The sequence below is a fragment of the Siniperca chuatsi genome, linkage group LG6 (assembly GCF_020085105.1).
Source record: "Siniperca chuatsi isolate FFG_IHB_CAS linkage group LG6, ASM2008510v1, whole genome shotgun sequence".
NCBI classification, from domain to species: Eukaryota; Metazoa; Chordata; class Actinopteri; order Centrarchiformes; family Sinipercidae; genus Siniperca; species Siniperca chuatsi.
In genome coordinates this window covers 26,725,836-26,739,418 of record NC_058047.1, presented here as the reverse complement: position 1 = coordinate 26,739,418, position 13,583 = coordinate 26,725,836, and the positions used below count along the sequence as shown (strand labels likewise).

Below are 13,583 nucleotides of genomic sequence, written 5' to 3'. Positions count from 1 at the left end.
AGTTAAAAACTAGACATGTGGGTTTGTATGTAATATGGTGAATAGGCTTTCCCCCCTAATGCTTCTAATTAATTTCTTGACAATGTGTTGCATGCAAAGACCAATAGAAAAAAATCCCCCAAATAAATGTAAAATAAATACATCGCTTTTAATTGATAAAGTCCCTGGAAAAATTGCAATTTAATAAAGGAACAATTAAATCAGAAACGAACCTACGAATCCGGGTTTCTGAACAGCGTCAACAACAGCATCAAATCTTCATCCGTCTCACATCAATAATCATCATCAGCACCGTCGTCATTATCAACCTGCTGGGGAAGAAGAAGAAGAAGAAAAAAAAAAAACAACAACCCATAAATAATAAGCTGAACCCGCTCGATGATTCATCGTCAAATTCCGGAAAAGGCGTCCTGGCTGTGGAGAAAGAAAAATCCATCTGGAAGAAAATTTCACGTCCGCCAAAAAAAAAAAAAAAAAAAAAAAAAAAAGAAGTGGAGCACGAGCATACATTCACCTCTCTGTGAGAATTTCCCATGACCAGACATCATCCTCAGAGTCTGCACACACAGAACTGCAGCCTCTCTGCACACTTTGTCAGCTGAACGCACATTTTCCTCCACAGCCTTCAAATCCACATCGGGAGGAAAGAGCTGAATTTCTCCTACCTTCGAACGCTCATTAGCACCTCATAATTACTTTACTAATTAGGATGACACGGTTATTAACAAGACGCGCTGTCATGGCAGTCACCACCACTCCTCCTCATTCCTAAATATGTCGACCTTGCGGCTCTCTTAATAAATCCATAAAGATAGATGCCATCCGTGACACCGCAGCCAGGACGCGATCATGGCCTGATTTTCACATCTCAAGTAGTTTGTTTTTTGTTTTTTTTAAAAGTAATTTTTCAATTCAAAATCACGTCTGAAATTTGACCAAGTTCAAAAATGGCAACAGTTGAGCCTTTTTTTAAACTGTTACTCACAGCTTATCAGCTTTGAAAGGTTTAACAAGATGAGAACGACTCTGTCAATAAACTGAAATGATATCTGGAAAAGAGAGGAGAGATTTCTAATTGATCCTACCACAGAGCTGGAACTGCTGCACAGCCACTGCGGATTTTTTGTCTTTTAGTTAGACTTCATCAAATTATTGAGAGCTCATAATTAAATTTTTTCTTCTTCTTTTTTTTTTTTTTTTTGATTTCCCACTTCCTTTAGTCTTTTCTGTCGCAGCAAGGATATTTCATATATAATTTTTTTTTTTTTTACAGCATGGCCTTAAAGCACATGCATGTTTTTTTTTTCCTCCTTTTTTAAAAGAGCTATTCTACAATTAAACTCAATTCAATGGCTGGGCTTGAACTGCCTGGATAAAGAAACAACTCCCTGATTGGTGAGGTGCCGGAGCCGGTCAGGATGTAAGCCAATGGCAGCGCAGGAAGATGGGGAGGGGGCGGAAGGTGGTGGTGGTAGTGGTGGGGGGAGAGAGAGAAAAGGCGTCGAGTGTTTATTATAAAGGAGAAAATATTAATTCCCCCTCGCCGTGGGCCGTGACGTCAGTATAGGAAGTCATTGTAGAGCAACACTGGAGCGATTAGCAGCAAAAAGGGGGAGCCTGGTGTCGAGGAGTCAGCCCTATGTATGTCTCTCTATACGCCTCAACTTTTAACACAAAGTTCAATATCCAAACACAAAAAGCGACGTGGACTAGCAGACCCACACTTTGCTTTTCCGCATTGCCACTGAATGTAACATCTTGGACCATAGGCTGGCTGAGCCGCTTGTAAACGTGGATTTTGTTTCTCTCTTGGGTTTATTTCTCAGCTCTTGTCTTTTTTTATTTTTTTTTTTTTTTTTTTTGAGTTCATTTTGCTGACTTTCTTCTGATTTGCGTCGGAGGAGAAGCATCTCGCTGTTGTTATGAAGGCTTCGGCACTGCTTTCTTAATATGGAAGGATCCAGCGGGTCGAGTTTTGGGATAGACACTATTTTATCCAGCGCTTCCAATTCTGGTAACCCCGCGCTAATGAACGGAGATTTTAGGCTCGGCGACAGCAGGACAGCGGATTTCAGGAGCCAGGCAACCCCGTCGCCATGCTCGGAGATAGACACTGTGGGAACGGCCCCCTCATCCCCCATCTCGGTCACCATGGAGCACGCCGCCGATCCGCATCTGGTCCAGGACAGCCTTCAGCATCACCACCATCACCACAACCAGCCGCAGAGTTTGCCGCTGTCGCCTCAGCAGCAGCCGCTCGCCGGGGCCGGCTGCGCCCCGAGGACTGCCACCTCCTCGTTTTTAATCAAAGACATTTTAGGGGACAGCAAACCGCTGGCAGCCTGCGCACCTTACAGCACCAGTGTATCCTCCCCCCATCACACGCCAAAACCAGAAAGTGCCACGGCTCCGGACGGCTTCAGGCCCAAGTTGGAACAAGACGAAAACAGAAGCAAGTTGGACAAAAGAGACGACATTCAAAGTGAAATGAAATGCAACGGTAAGATCTCATCAAATGGTGTTTTATCGCGGAAAGAAAGCATTTAGTTGTTTCGTTTACTAAAAATGAAAAAAAAACAATGAGAGTAACTGTTAAATGCAGGTGAGGTGAATTACAAAAAAAAAAAAAAATGAAGCTAACAAACAAAAACAAATATATTCCAGGGAGTAAGCAAAAATAATGTAATTAATAATAATAATAATAATAACAACAATAATAATGATGTTTTAGTCCGATTCTTTGTCTTAGCTTCAGCTTCCTTTATTAGTCTAATAGATGTGGAAACAGATGTAAGCCCGGTGCTTTTCCCCGCGCGCGGGGCCTCCCTAGTGGGTCAATTAGAGAGATTATTGTTCCTCCTAGAGGGGGGATCACGGTGCACTGGAAAACAGCTACAAATAGAGATGGATTGACATATTGATTTCTCGTTTTCTGAAGGAAAATAACCCCCCAAAAAAACTTCAGGTGACAAATGCACACACACACACACACACACACACACGTCTTGTAGGCCTGTTTGCTCTTGCTTCGCTTTTGTGCCACACGTGTGTCTGAGGACACTTTGAGCAAGTATTTATACAAGTTGGGGAAAGTTTGACTGGAGGCATGGACACTAAGCAACTCTGCTGGTTCTTTTTGCTGTTGTTGTTGTTGTTGTCGTTGTTTCATGGACTCAGCATTGAAAGGAAGAATAAATCATATTTTGTGCAGTAAGTGAAGCCATTTCCAAGCAGACCTAATCATTTATGTTTTAACTACTGGTCTAACCCCCCCTCCTCCTCCTCCTCTACCTTGGTCTGTGTTCAGGGACTAAAGAAGAAGGTGACCGGGAAATCTCCAGTAGCAGAGACAGTCCACCGATGCGCACGAAAAAGCCTCGTAAAGCACGGACAGCCTTTACCGACCACCAGCTCAACCAGCTGGAGAGGAGCTTTGAGCGACAAAAATACCTCAGCGTGCAGGACCGCATGGACCTGGCCGCGGCTCTCAACCTGACGGACACACAAGTCAAGACCTGGTACCAAAACAGACGGTAGGCAACCACATCATCATTAACTGCAGACACAGCAGGGTCCTGTAAAAAAAAAAAAAAAAAAAAAAAGGGTCCGAGTCAGTCTATGAAACCAACCGGAACCACACTGGGATGTTTCATAATAAAAAAAATAAATTAAAAAAAGTTCTATATTAAGGGAGTTGCTACATTGTTAAAGAATCCCCACTCTAATAAACCTCTGAGGACCCGAGATCTTTCTGTGCATTGATCACATTTATTATAGGGCCTCCCCTTCATTTTTCTTTAAGTTGCTGTATTTTATTTTATTTTTTTCAGCCAGTCTTATTCGCATGTGTGCCAGGCCTACAGTTTGGCTACTTTTACTTCGAATTTCTAATCCATGCACATTCAGTACCTGTCTACACAGAGGAAATACAGGCATGCAAAAACTTCTATGTGCAGCGTCCTCGCGGTCACGGAAGGCCCGATGATTTTCAGCGTTTGTGTTTGGTGAAAAGCGACCAGACCTCCTTGTTGTGTTCACTGAACACACTCAGACGCACCTGAAGATGACGAACTCTAAATAATAAGTCCTGTCTCATGTCGGGATGGATTTTTGCAGAAAACACTGACACATTTTCAGAGAATGTCAATTTGTGTTGAGATTTTTTTTTTTTTTTTTGTCAGTGCGTGCCTTTTGGTTCACAGCTTCACTGGGCTTTTTTGCTTGCAATTTAACAATTAATCCGTGCACAGATCTGTCGCGAAATACCTTTTCTTGCAATACATGTTGTCAATGCACATTTGGCTCCTCTGTATAACTGCTGAAAATGTCCATGAGTTAAAAAAAAACAAAAAACACTTTTTTTTCACCCGCAGACCTTCTTTTAAAATCCTGTAACATTTTACCTGTGAAACTTTCAAAATAAAGGTTTCTCTCAATACTTAATTATAAAGCCTGTTCTTGCCCTTGTACATACAGGTGGGGGGAAAAGTAGGCTTTGATAAGTCTGGACCAAAGCACATCATCAAGGAGACCTCAGAATAGTGTCTTGATATTTATATATATATATATATATTTTGCCTAATTAAACCTTAACCATAAATTGGTGCCTGCAATAATTAGGCCTCTGCATACCAATTAAGGGGGCGTTTGGGGAATTAGCAAGAGAGCGAACTGATTAAATAATTAATCTGTTGTATTTTGATCTGATTTCCAGGACGAAGTGGAAGAGGCAAACGGCGGTGGGATTAGAGCTCCTGGCTGAAGCAGGAAACTACTCGGCCTTACAGAGAATGTTCCCGTCGCCCTATTTCTACCACCCGAGCCTGCTGGGCACCGTGGACAGCACGACGGCAGCCGCGGCGGCCGCAGCCATGTACAGCAGTATGTACCGGACTCCTTCCACGCCGCATCCAAGCCTCCAGAGACCTCTTGTCCCGAGGGTGCTCATTCATGGCCTTGGGCCTGGGGGGCAACCGGCACTAAACCCCCTGTCTAACCCCATTCCCGGCACACCGCATCCGCGATAAAACACGAAATGAGACGAGAAAAGACGATGACCAGAAACCTGGTTGAACATGTGATGTGAGTAACTCCATCGGACCCACATTGCAGGACTTTCCCCAAAAAGACCCATTTAAAGACATTTTACATAAGTAAAGGAGGTATTTAATATAGGCCCAAATAAGCCCAGTCCTAAAGACTTTCTGTCCGGGCCGAGACAGACCACAAGGACTGCTCATGTCTGATTGTTTGTTTGTTTGTCTTTTGTACAAATACACTTACATTAGCAAATAAACTTATAAAGTTTATTAGATGGAGACGAACGGAATGAATAAAGAAGTAATGATACTAATCGAACTGCAGCCGCTTCTATTGAAACTTGAGTTCAGATTTCATTTTTTTTTTTTTTACGCAAACTTACATGAAGAAAAAAATGCAGAGGGTATTCATTTATCAGTTACACATTACTGATTATAAACCGGGTACTGCATTAGCCCGTTTCTCTAGATAGTCTCATAAATCCAATTTTTCTATAGCTAATATAAATAGTTTCCAGCTATTCCGCGGCTCTTATTAATTAAGAGAAATGTCTACAATAATTTCTTGTGTATATTGACATTTTTACCTACCATAATTATAGTGCTATCTAACCCACATGATCCCAGTTCACCCTTTTTGTATGACATAAATGGATCACCGTAAAGGATTTGCTACAGGAGCATATGGTCTTTAGATTGGAAAATATTCAATTTAGTTTCAAACTAAGTGATCACGTACTGGAGGTCAGTTTCCACGCCTTTATATTTATGTATACCAGCACTTATATATACATATGGATGCGCAGCAGCTGATTGGTGGTGGGATGAATGGTTTTGATGAGTCGGGGATACTGGGAATGTGGCCTTGGCTTAGCAGCTGTTCCCTGGGAGCACAGCAGACAATAACCCTGGATTTCTCAGCGTGAGCGCTCAGGCGCAGCGTCAGGAGAAGAATCCTGCTCGTTCCCGACAACCGTCAGTGAACTTGTTTCAGGAAGTTTTGCGGGAAAATAATCTCTAGTGACCTTATTGCACATTATGGTATTTTTCAGTGTCGCAATATGTTTTGCATCACTCTTACGTCATTTGCATTTTTTGCATCATCCTGCGTTGGCAAACTTTCTAAAATGACACGTTTGGTGTTTTTGCAGTGTTAGTGCGTTATGCCTAAACGATGACCATTTCATTTTTTTTTTTCCCGCGATCCTTCGCGTGTCTGTGGGTGTGCACTGTACTGCGGCACTGTGCTCGTTCAGGAGCCAAACTAAACAAATACAGCGCGGGTCTGAAATTAAATGTTATCAAAATACTGTGGTTTTATTTAGCCTCCTATAAGCGCGCACCCCGGAGAATATGGCGGGGAGGCGCTTCGTGTGAATTAGCGCCTCGGGGCCCGTTTGTTTGGATTTCTTCTCTTTGAACCCATTTCTTATTACAGTGAGCCAAATTGACCTTTGCTGGTCTATAAAAAAATGAGGAACGCATGCAAACCTCCAGCAGCCATACATATTTTATTTTACCTCTCACATTTTTTCTTTAGACATTTGGAAGAGTTTATGAGCGCTTATGTTTGCTTCTTTTTTTCTTTTTTTTTGTTGCTGATATTTTCATTCCGGTCATATTAGAGAAAAATATAACATTGTTGCATTTTAATGCACTTTCTGGAAATAAGGGCGAAAAAAAACAAACAAACAAACTCCTAAGCAAAGCGGTCATGTATACAGCTCCCCAAACACAAACCCGCAGCCAAAAACATATGACAGCAGCGTCAGTGCGCCAGCAGAAGCAGTAAACAGGCTTAAGTTGAGCTGTTTCTTAATTCTAAAACACATGTTGATGTAGCCCGTTTAAGCCGTCTGCTTGCCATTCACTGCATGGACACCTCTTAGTCATTTTGCGCAAAACAGTCCCGCTGGTTTCACTTTCTGCAGCTTGCATTTTGCTGCATGCATGGACAGCGCCTTTAAGGACATACTAGAACCCATTGCATGCATTTTTTTTCTTCCCCCGTTTAACTAAATTGCCATGCAGGGCCAGAATTATTATTGGCTCGAGTGTTCACAGCGCAATTATAGTGCGCTCCTCATACATTCTGTTCACAGTAATTACACTAAATACAATATCTATTCTCATTAAATCTCAGGGTTTATGGATAATAGAGCGAAACCACATCCGGCTGCAGATGAAGCGTTAGGAGAGCCGGCTGCTGGAGGATGAATCGCTCCCTTCTTGGCCTTGTAAGCAATTGGAAATGATTGCGAAAGCAGCTCTGGCCCGTATCGCCAATGTTGAAAAATATTAGCCTACCATATTGACCCTACAGCTTCTGCCCATTACTGCAGTATAGTGCCGACGCATGTTGTTCATATGCATGACTTCTGCAGCATTATTTATTTATTGCACTCTGCGGGTGGGAGGGGAAAGGGGTGTCGGCGGCTGTGCGGGCTGTTCCAATTCATTAATAATAGCCTAAGCCATACAGCAGCACTGAATTAATAGACTGCTACCATCTCATACTACCTGGTCATTTTGGGCGTTGCTATAATCAGGTTTTTCAACAAAAAAAATAAAATAAAGAAAATTAGTAATTCCGCAAATGTAAAGCTCAAAACAAAGCAGCTTGCAGTCAGTTGAAACTGGGCCACAGTGAGCCTGAGTGAAACTGGCAGCATGAGGCTTACTGGCATGTTCTGCATCTGTTATGGACTCGTCAATAGCAGTATAAATGTGAAATTATTATTATTTTTTTATTATTATTATTATTATTATTATTATTATTTTAATTGATGCTGATGAAGTCAAAATGCGAGGATATGTTTTGACTGATAAAATATAAACATAACATATGAAATATTTTAGAAAAATGTTCTGATACAACATGAAATTTGATTATTATTATTATTTATTATTATTATCATTTGGACTGCAGCTCCCTGTGAATTCGCTGCTGAGGCCAAATGGAGTTTTGGGGAAGATGAGCAATACTTGAGAAAACACAATCGCTGGTGGAAAAAGGGGCAGCAGACTTGAATAAAGAGGATTAGGCCTTTCTTTTACATGGCGCATATTATCCAGAACAGATGGGCTTTAGAGAGTCGTTTTCTTCTTCTTCTTGCCTCAAGGAACCTTGTTGGGCACTTTAATTGCCACTTTTTCCAACTGATGTAATGGTGGGATATCTTTTTCATTACAATAATGAGGTAACACTTGCTCTCCTTGGCCTCTCATTATCACATCTCCTACATCACTCACTAAACACAAATTTAACCCCACCCCTTCCCCCAAAAAAAATCTTGGCGCTAAGTTCTCCTATACGTCTTGTTCGCTGTTATCACCAGCTGCTGTCCACCGCTCCCCTCCCTGACTGTGTGCTGATGCGCGGTGCAGCAACTCCTGTTCATTAAGAGCCTGCAGGAGAATTTAAAGCTCCGCGTAATCATTTGACCAGCAGCGTTCACAAGGCAGAACACGTTTGAAAATAGTAAATGATAGCTTCTATTGGAAATATGCATCAGACGGAGATATTGGGGGTTAGGTACTTTTCTGTTTTTTGCCACCAAAACACACGCATGCGTGAAGTTAATGTATGGACTGATCACAGTGCAAAACACAAACCAACCTAAGAGAAACTAGAGTTAGACGCTCAGCCTTGATATTTTCTCAGCGGGCACTTCTTTGACTTTTTTCCCAATCATCAGCACTTATTGGAGAGGAAAAAAAAAGAATCTAAGGATGTGCTTCCAATTTTCCAAATTTGTAACCCTAAACATACTCTAAGTGTTAGCCTCTAGCTGCAATGATGATGAAGAGGTGCAGTCTGCTCCACCTATTCGAAATGATGGCTGAAAATAAAAAGGCTACATACTGTGTTCTCAAGGTGTCATCCAAATAGCAGAAGACAAAAATTCCAACAACTTTAAAGTAAGGGAGGGAAAAAAACATCTTTAGCATTAATTAGCATTTATTTTTTCATGAATGTAAATGCTAAAACATTTACAGGTATGATGCAATATTACATTTGCTCATAGAGGCATTATGGGTCATAAGACATATTTTTAAGACTTAGCATGAGCTGAGCATGATACACGTTAAACAATTAATTGTTTATATGGTTTTTATTTTTTAAGATATTAATACTAAACTTGTTAGGGCTCATTAAAATAAATCCCATCTTTCCTTACAACTAAGCAAACATTGTGATGAAATAGGCTTTTGTTTTATTTGTCCATAGTACATGCATTGTATATAGCAAATTAACTGGAGTTTCATTTTCAATTTACTAATATTATGATTTTGTAACTCTGGGATGTCCAGGAAATCCATAACAGTGGTCTGCTGGGTCTTGTCCACAAGTTATTTTGTTATCTAAGATACTTAAAGTCCACCAAGGCCAGGACTCTGCAACTGTAAGACATAAAAAACGATTTTAAAAGATTGTTAATCACAGTTTCCCTAATGTGCACAGAGTTGCCATTCTCTCTAACCTGGCAACATCTTACCTCTAGTCCCTCTCTGTTGATATAACAAATTAGTGACAGGAAGTATTTCTGATTTAAAAAAAAAAAAAAAAAAAAAAAAGTGCTTTATTGCTTTCCCTAACTAAAAATGCAGCTAAAGTTTGGTTGTTAAGAACAGTAAGTAGTGAACAGACTTGTTGACACGGAGGCTGTAAGCCATCCACTCATCATCTCACGAACACCCACCTCACGGTTGAGCCTAGACTACGGACATCTGCAACAGTCCCGCTGAATGATGCCGTATAGCTGCGACATATCATAGTTTAAATGGCCTCATCATTTCAGCAAATCCAGCCAGTTTCCCTCTCTCTTTTTGTCAAGTGACAGGACAGCTGATGGCAGAGAGGCTCCGCTACCTTTCAAGTTTCAACGAGGCGCCGTCACATGCGACCGCACAACCAAGAAGAAAAAAGTCTGTCAGCAGTGATGTCAAAAGCTTCAATTTTTACAGAGCAATTAGGGGTTTCATCACAGCGGAGTGATGTCAGGATTCATTACGGCTCAGCAACAGCTAATTGCTTCAAGGTTAAAGTAACAGATCTGAAGGCATTATATTTTAAGTGACAGACTCAAATTCTGGTGGTGTTTCACAGAGCACAGTGCTGACATTAAGGGAGTGTGCTCAGGAGGATGGGGGCTGAGAAGCAATTGAAATTACTGCACATTAGGATTGTGATTGGTTAGTCTCAGTAACTCTCTTAGGAACATGCATAGGGACTGGTGTTTGGGTCTAACTCGCTAAGGGGAAACAAAGGACAATGTAACATGCGCTTTGCAAACATCCTTAAAAGTACTCCATTCTTGAATTGTCTATTGGCCCTCATGGGTATAAAGTATTGACCCAGTATGTGCAACTAATGGAAAATATCATTTCTATTAGAACTTTGCACCTGTCTAAACTGCTCAGCACCTTTTACCTGTTTGTCTCATCACTGAGACCCGCAGGGGTTGCCCACCTTTGAAACGATATCTCCTTGCGACCATTCGTCATAGGTTGAGTGTCTATAACTTGTGAGCTGTTCAATCAAAGAGTGATTAGAAAAACATTTGGCCTGAAATGGTACAGGTACAGTATTTTACAAGAACGAAGTAAAGCTGAGAGGAAAAAGTCACAAAAATTAACAGAGCTTTTTTTCTTATCTGATCAATTATCTCACAACAACTTGTGGGGTCCCTGACCTGCAGGTTAGGGACCACTTATATTTGTACAGTATTACACCTGCAATAACTGATTTTAACAGCAGAAACAAGTTGTGAACACAACACTGACATATTACCTTTTATGCTGATATGGCTAACATGTTAGCAAACAGTTGCCTCTTTACACATCCAGCAGACATGGAGCAACATTAGCATTCATTCGGAGTTGTGTGTATATGGCCACCTGGCAAATGTAAGTCTACTATTCACTCTCATTGTAGCTCTGTTTTTGGTCTCCACCAACTCCTGAGAAAAGTATCTGCCGCAAAACTTGTCTGGTCATTTGGTGCTTGGAAGCTAGCATACAGTGGGGTTTAATGTTTTTCCACTATATGAGCTGTGAGAGTGAACCAAAACAGTAAAGTTGGGCCTGACAATCAAAACAATGAGCTGAAAGGCGCCATAAAATGCTGTAGAACTGAGGGGAACTGCGGCCATCGTCTGTGGGTTCATCACTACAAGCGACCCCTTTCACATACAAGTAGTTGCATGTGATCCATTGTTAATATAAAATATTGATTATAGCTGCTTTAAGATATAGCAACAGTGAGCAGTAGAGAGCTCTGGCTTTAGTCTGGGCTAAGCTAGCATCCTTGTATTTAGACCTTTTCATAACTTAATGACCCAATTTAAGAGAGAAATCAAATGTATTTGAGCAAAATGAATTATAGATTGGTGCATCCATGCCAGAGAGCCGCTGGAGTCTTTTCTTTCAAATGAGCAGTTGTTTACCCTTGGCTTTTTTCTCCTCTTAAAGTAGAATACCTGATCCTTTGAACTGATTGTTTGTTTAACCGCTGCTGGGAATCAAGAATCCCCGAGGTCTGAGTAAGTGTTGATCTAAGGTTGGATTTGAAATAGCCTAATGAGGAACTCTTTGGATAATTAGTGATAGCTGGAATGCTTGTGGATAATTTGAGTGCTTCGCCACCCTGTATGAGCTAGACGATGGGGAGGAGGGCGGATGATGAAAGAACAGAAAGATCAGGGTTAATGAAAATTAGCATGTCAAGTTAGGCCCTACCTCTGTGTTATTTCTTTTTCTTTTTTTTTTTTGTCTTTTGTTCTTCTTGAGATGCGTTATTGTTGATGTAATGGAACAATTAGCGATGTGGTTCATTGCAGGGATAAGGTGCTGCTGGAGAGGACCGCTGCTGCTGGAACTGCAGCTAACGCTGTGGTAATTAGAGTCAGGAAGGTGTCTAGTGGTGTGGTCCAGCAGGAAATGAGGAGGTGGCAGTGGGCCTATTGGGAGAAAAAGGCTGTCCCCCTTCTGTGCCCACTTGGTAGTCTGTGGGAGACCACAAACAAGAGCTGTGCCCAGTTCAGACAATCATACAAGTTTGGACTGGTCTGGACTAAACCACCAGTAATTCTGCCTTTGATGGTTTTCACGGTTGATCCGTCGTGTATGTGTGTGATTGTGTGTGTGCAAAGACACATAGCCATGACCGGTGTTAGTAAAGATTTTTATGTCTTTTATAAGGTAAGAGTTGTCATTTGTTATTATTCAAGCAAATAACACATATATTAAAGCCCAACAGTGTTTTTCATATATATATATCAATAATAATATCTACAGAAGCAGCAAAAGAAATCTTGTCTAAACAGGACCAGAGCTGGATCTGATTTTACAATATGGCAAAGCGAGGGTGATGTTGTTAACCTCATTTCCATCACATTGTTTGTTTTTGTTTTGAATCACAAGAATAAGCAGCGAGTGCTTCCTGGAGGTTGTGTTGTGGCACAGTTAATTACATTTTGAAATTAAGGCTGTCTCCAGATCAGCTTGGTGAAGAGTGACATTAGCAACATTGGGTGTGAAGAGAAGGACTGATAGGAGTTTACAAGTGCCTGCAATGTGCAAGCACAGGCCTGCCGAGTGGTGAAATGTGATTAGGAGCTTGTACTAAGCGCTGTCTGGCCCTCTCACCGTTTACTGCTGCGGGCTGCAGGCCAGAAAGCAAGTTGTTGATTGGTGCCGCATTTCGAGATATTTTACAACCGTCATCTCCTGCAAGAATTGGAATGACTGTATTTCTAACACATGCATATGCAGACATATGTCTGTCTCTCATGCACATAAAGTGGTGAGAAACTTGGACCATATGCGTGTGCATAAACAATTAGAATTGCTAAAAGCATTGTTAAATGGATGAGGAAGGATCAGATCACCAAGGGAGTCAGAATAGTACATTGAAACAGTAGTTGTGTTTTTCACTGGCAGTTGGAAATAAACAGAGCTTTTCCAGGGACAAAACTGGTCTTTCTCTGCATTAACTATGGGTATGGGCTTTTTATAAGGTTATTTTCCCCATAGCCACACAAAGCAGCTACCCCCCTAGTTGAAGCGATTTGCTGTTCACAATGCCTCAGCTTAACCAGCTAGGTCAGGTCAAGTTGACTCAGACAATAGGGACTTTAGTGTCTCACCCACAGCACAGAGTGTCGCAGAAACAAAGCAGCTCGCTGCAAGTGGAGCAAACATTTCATAAAGTCGTGGCCTCAGTCTATAAATGTCCTGTCTAATCTGCTAGTTCTCATCAAGCAGACCTTTTATCCATTTTTGGATAAAAAAACAATCAATATTTGCCAAATATTGTACCACATTACTTTCTTATGCCAGTTTCCTTAAATGAATTTACTACTTACATTACTACAGAAAATTTATTTTCAAGCATGTTCATTTTACTGCCTTTTTTGTACATCTATACAAAGAATTAGGTCTCATTATAGTACGCCATGAGAATGCTGGACTACAATAAGGATACAGTAAATTAGGGCTGCGTGATAATTCCATATTATCGTTTATCGAGTTCAGCCCTAT

General features: G+C 41.1%; 1 protein-coding gene across 1 annotated transcript; it reads left to right on the top strand.

Moving 5' to 3' along the window:
- The first annotated feature begins 1,646 nt into the window (after positions 1 to 1,646).
- barhl2 (BarH-like homeobox 2) lies at positions 1,647 to 5,363 on the top strand. The gene is made up of 3 exons (XM_044199928.1): positions 1,647 to 2,500; positions 3,308 to 3,533; positions 4,715 to 5,363. The coding sequence occupies exons 1-3, from the start codon at positions 1,951 to 1,953 to the stop codon at positions 5,025 to 5,027; spliced, it is 1,089 nt and encodes a 362-aa protein (XP_044055863.1). The 5' UTR covers positions 1,647 to 1,950; the 3' UTR covers positions 5,028 to 5,363.
- The last annotated feature ends 8,220 nt before the right edge of the window (positions 5,364 to 13,583 follow it).

Excerpts from the sequence above, each read along its gene's own strand:
- barhl2 (XM_044199928.1), top strand. The coding sequence starts at position 1,951 with ATGGAAGGATCCAGCGGGTCGAGTTTTGGGATAGACACTATTTTATCC. Across the intron at positions 2,501-3,307 it reads AAGTGAAATGAAATGCAACG|GGACTAAAGAAGAAGGTGAC; the intron begins GTAAGATCTCAT and ends GTCTGTGTTCAG. Across the intron at positions 3,534-4,714 it reads ACCTGGTACCAAAACAGACG|GACGAAGTGGAAGAGGCAAA; the intron begins GTAGGCAACCAC and ends TCTGATTTCCAG.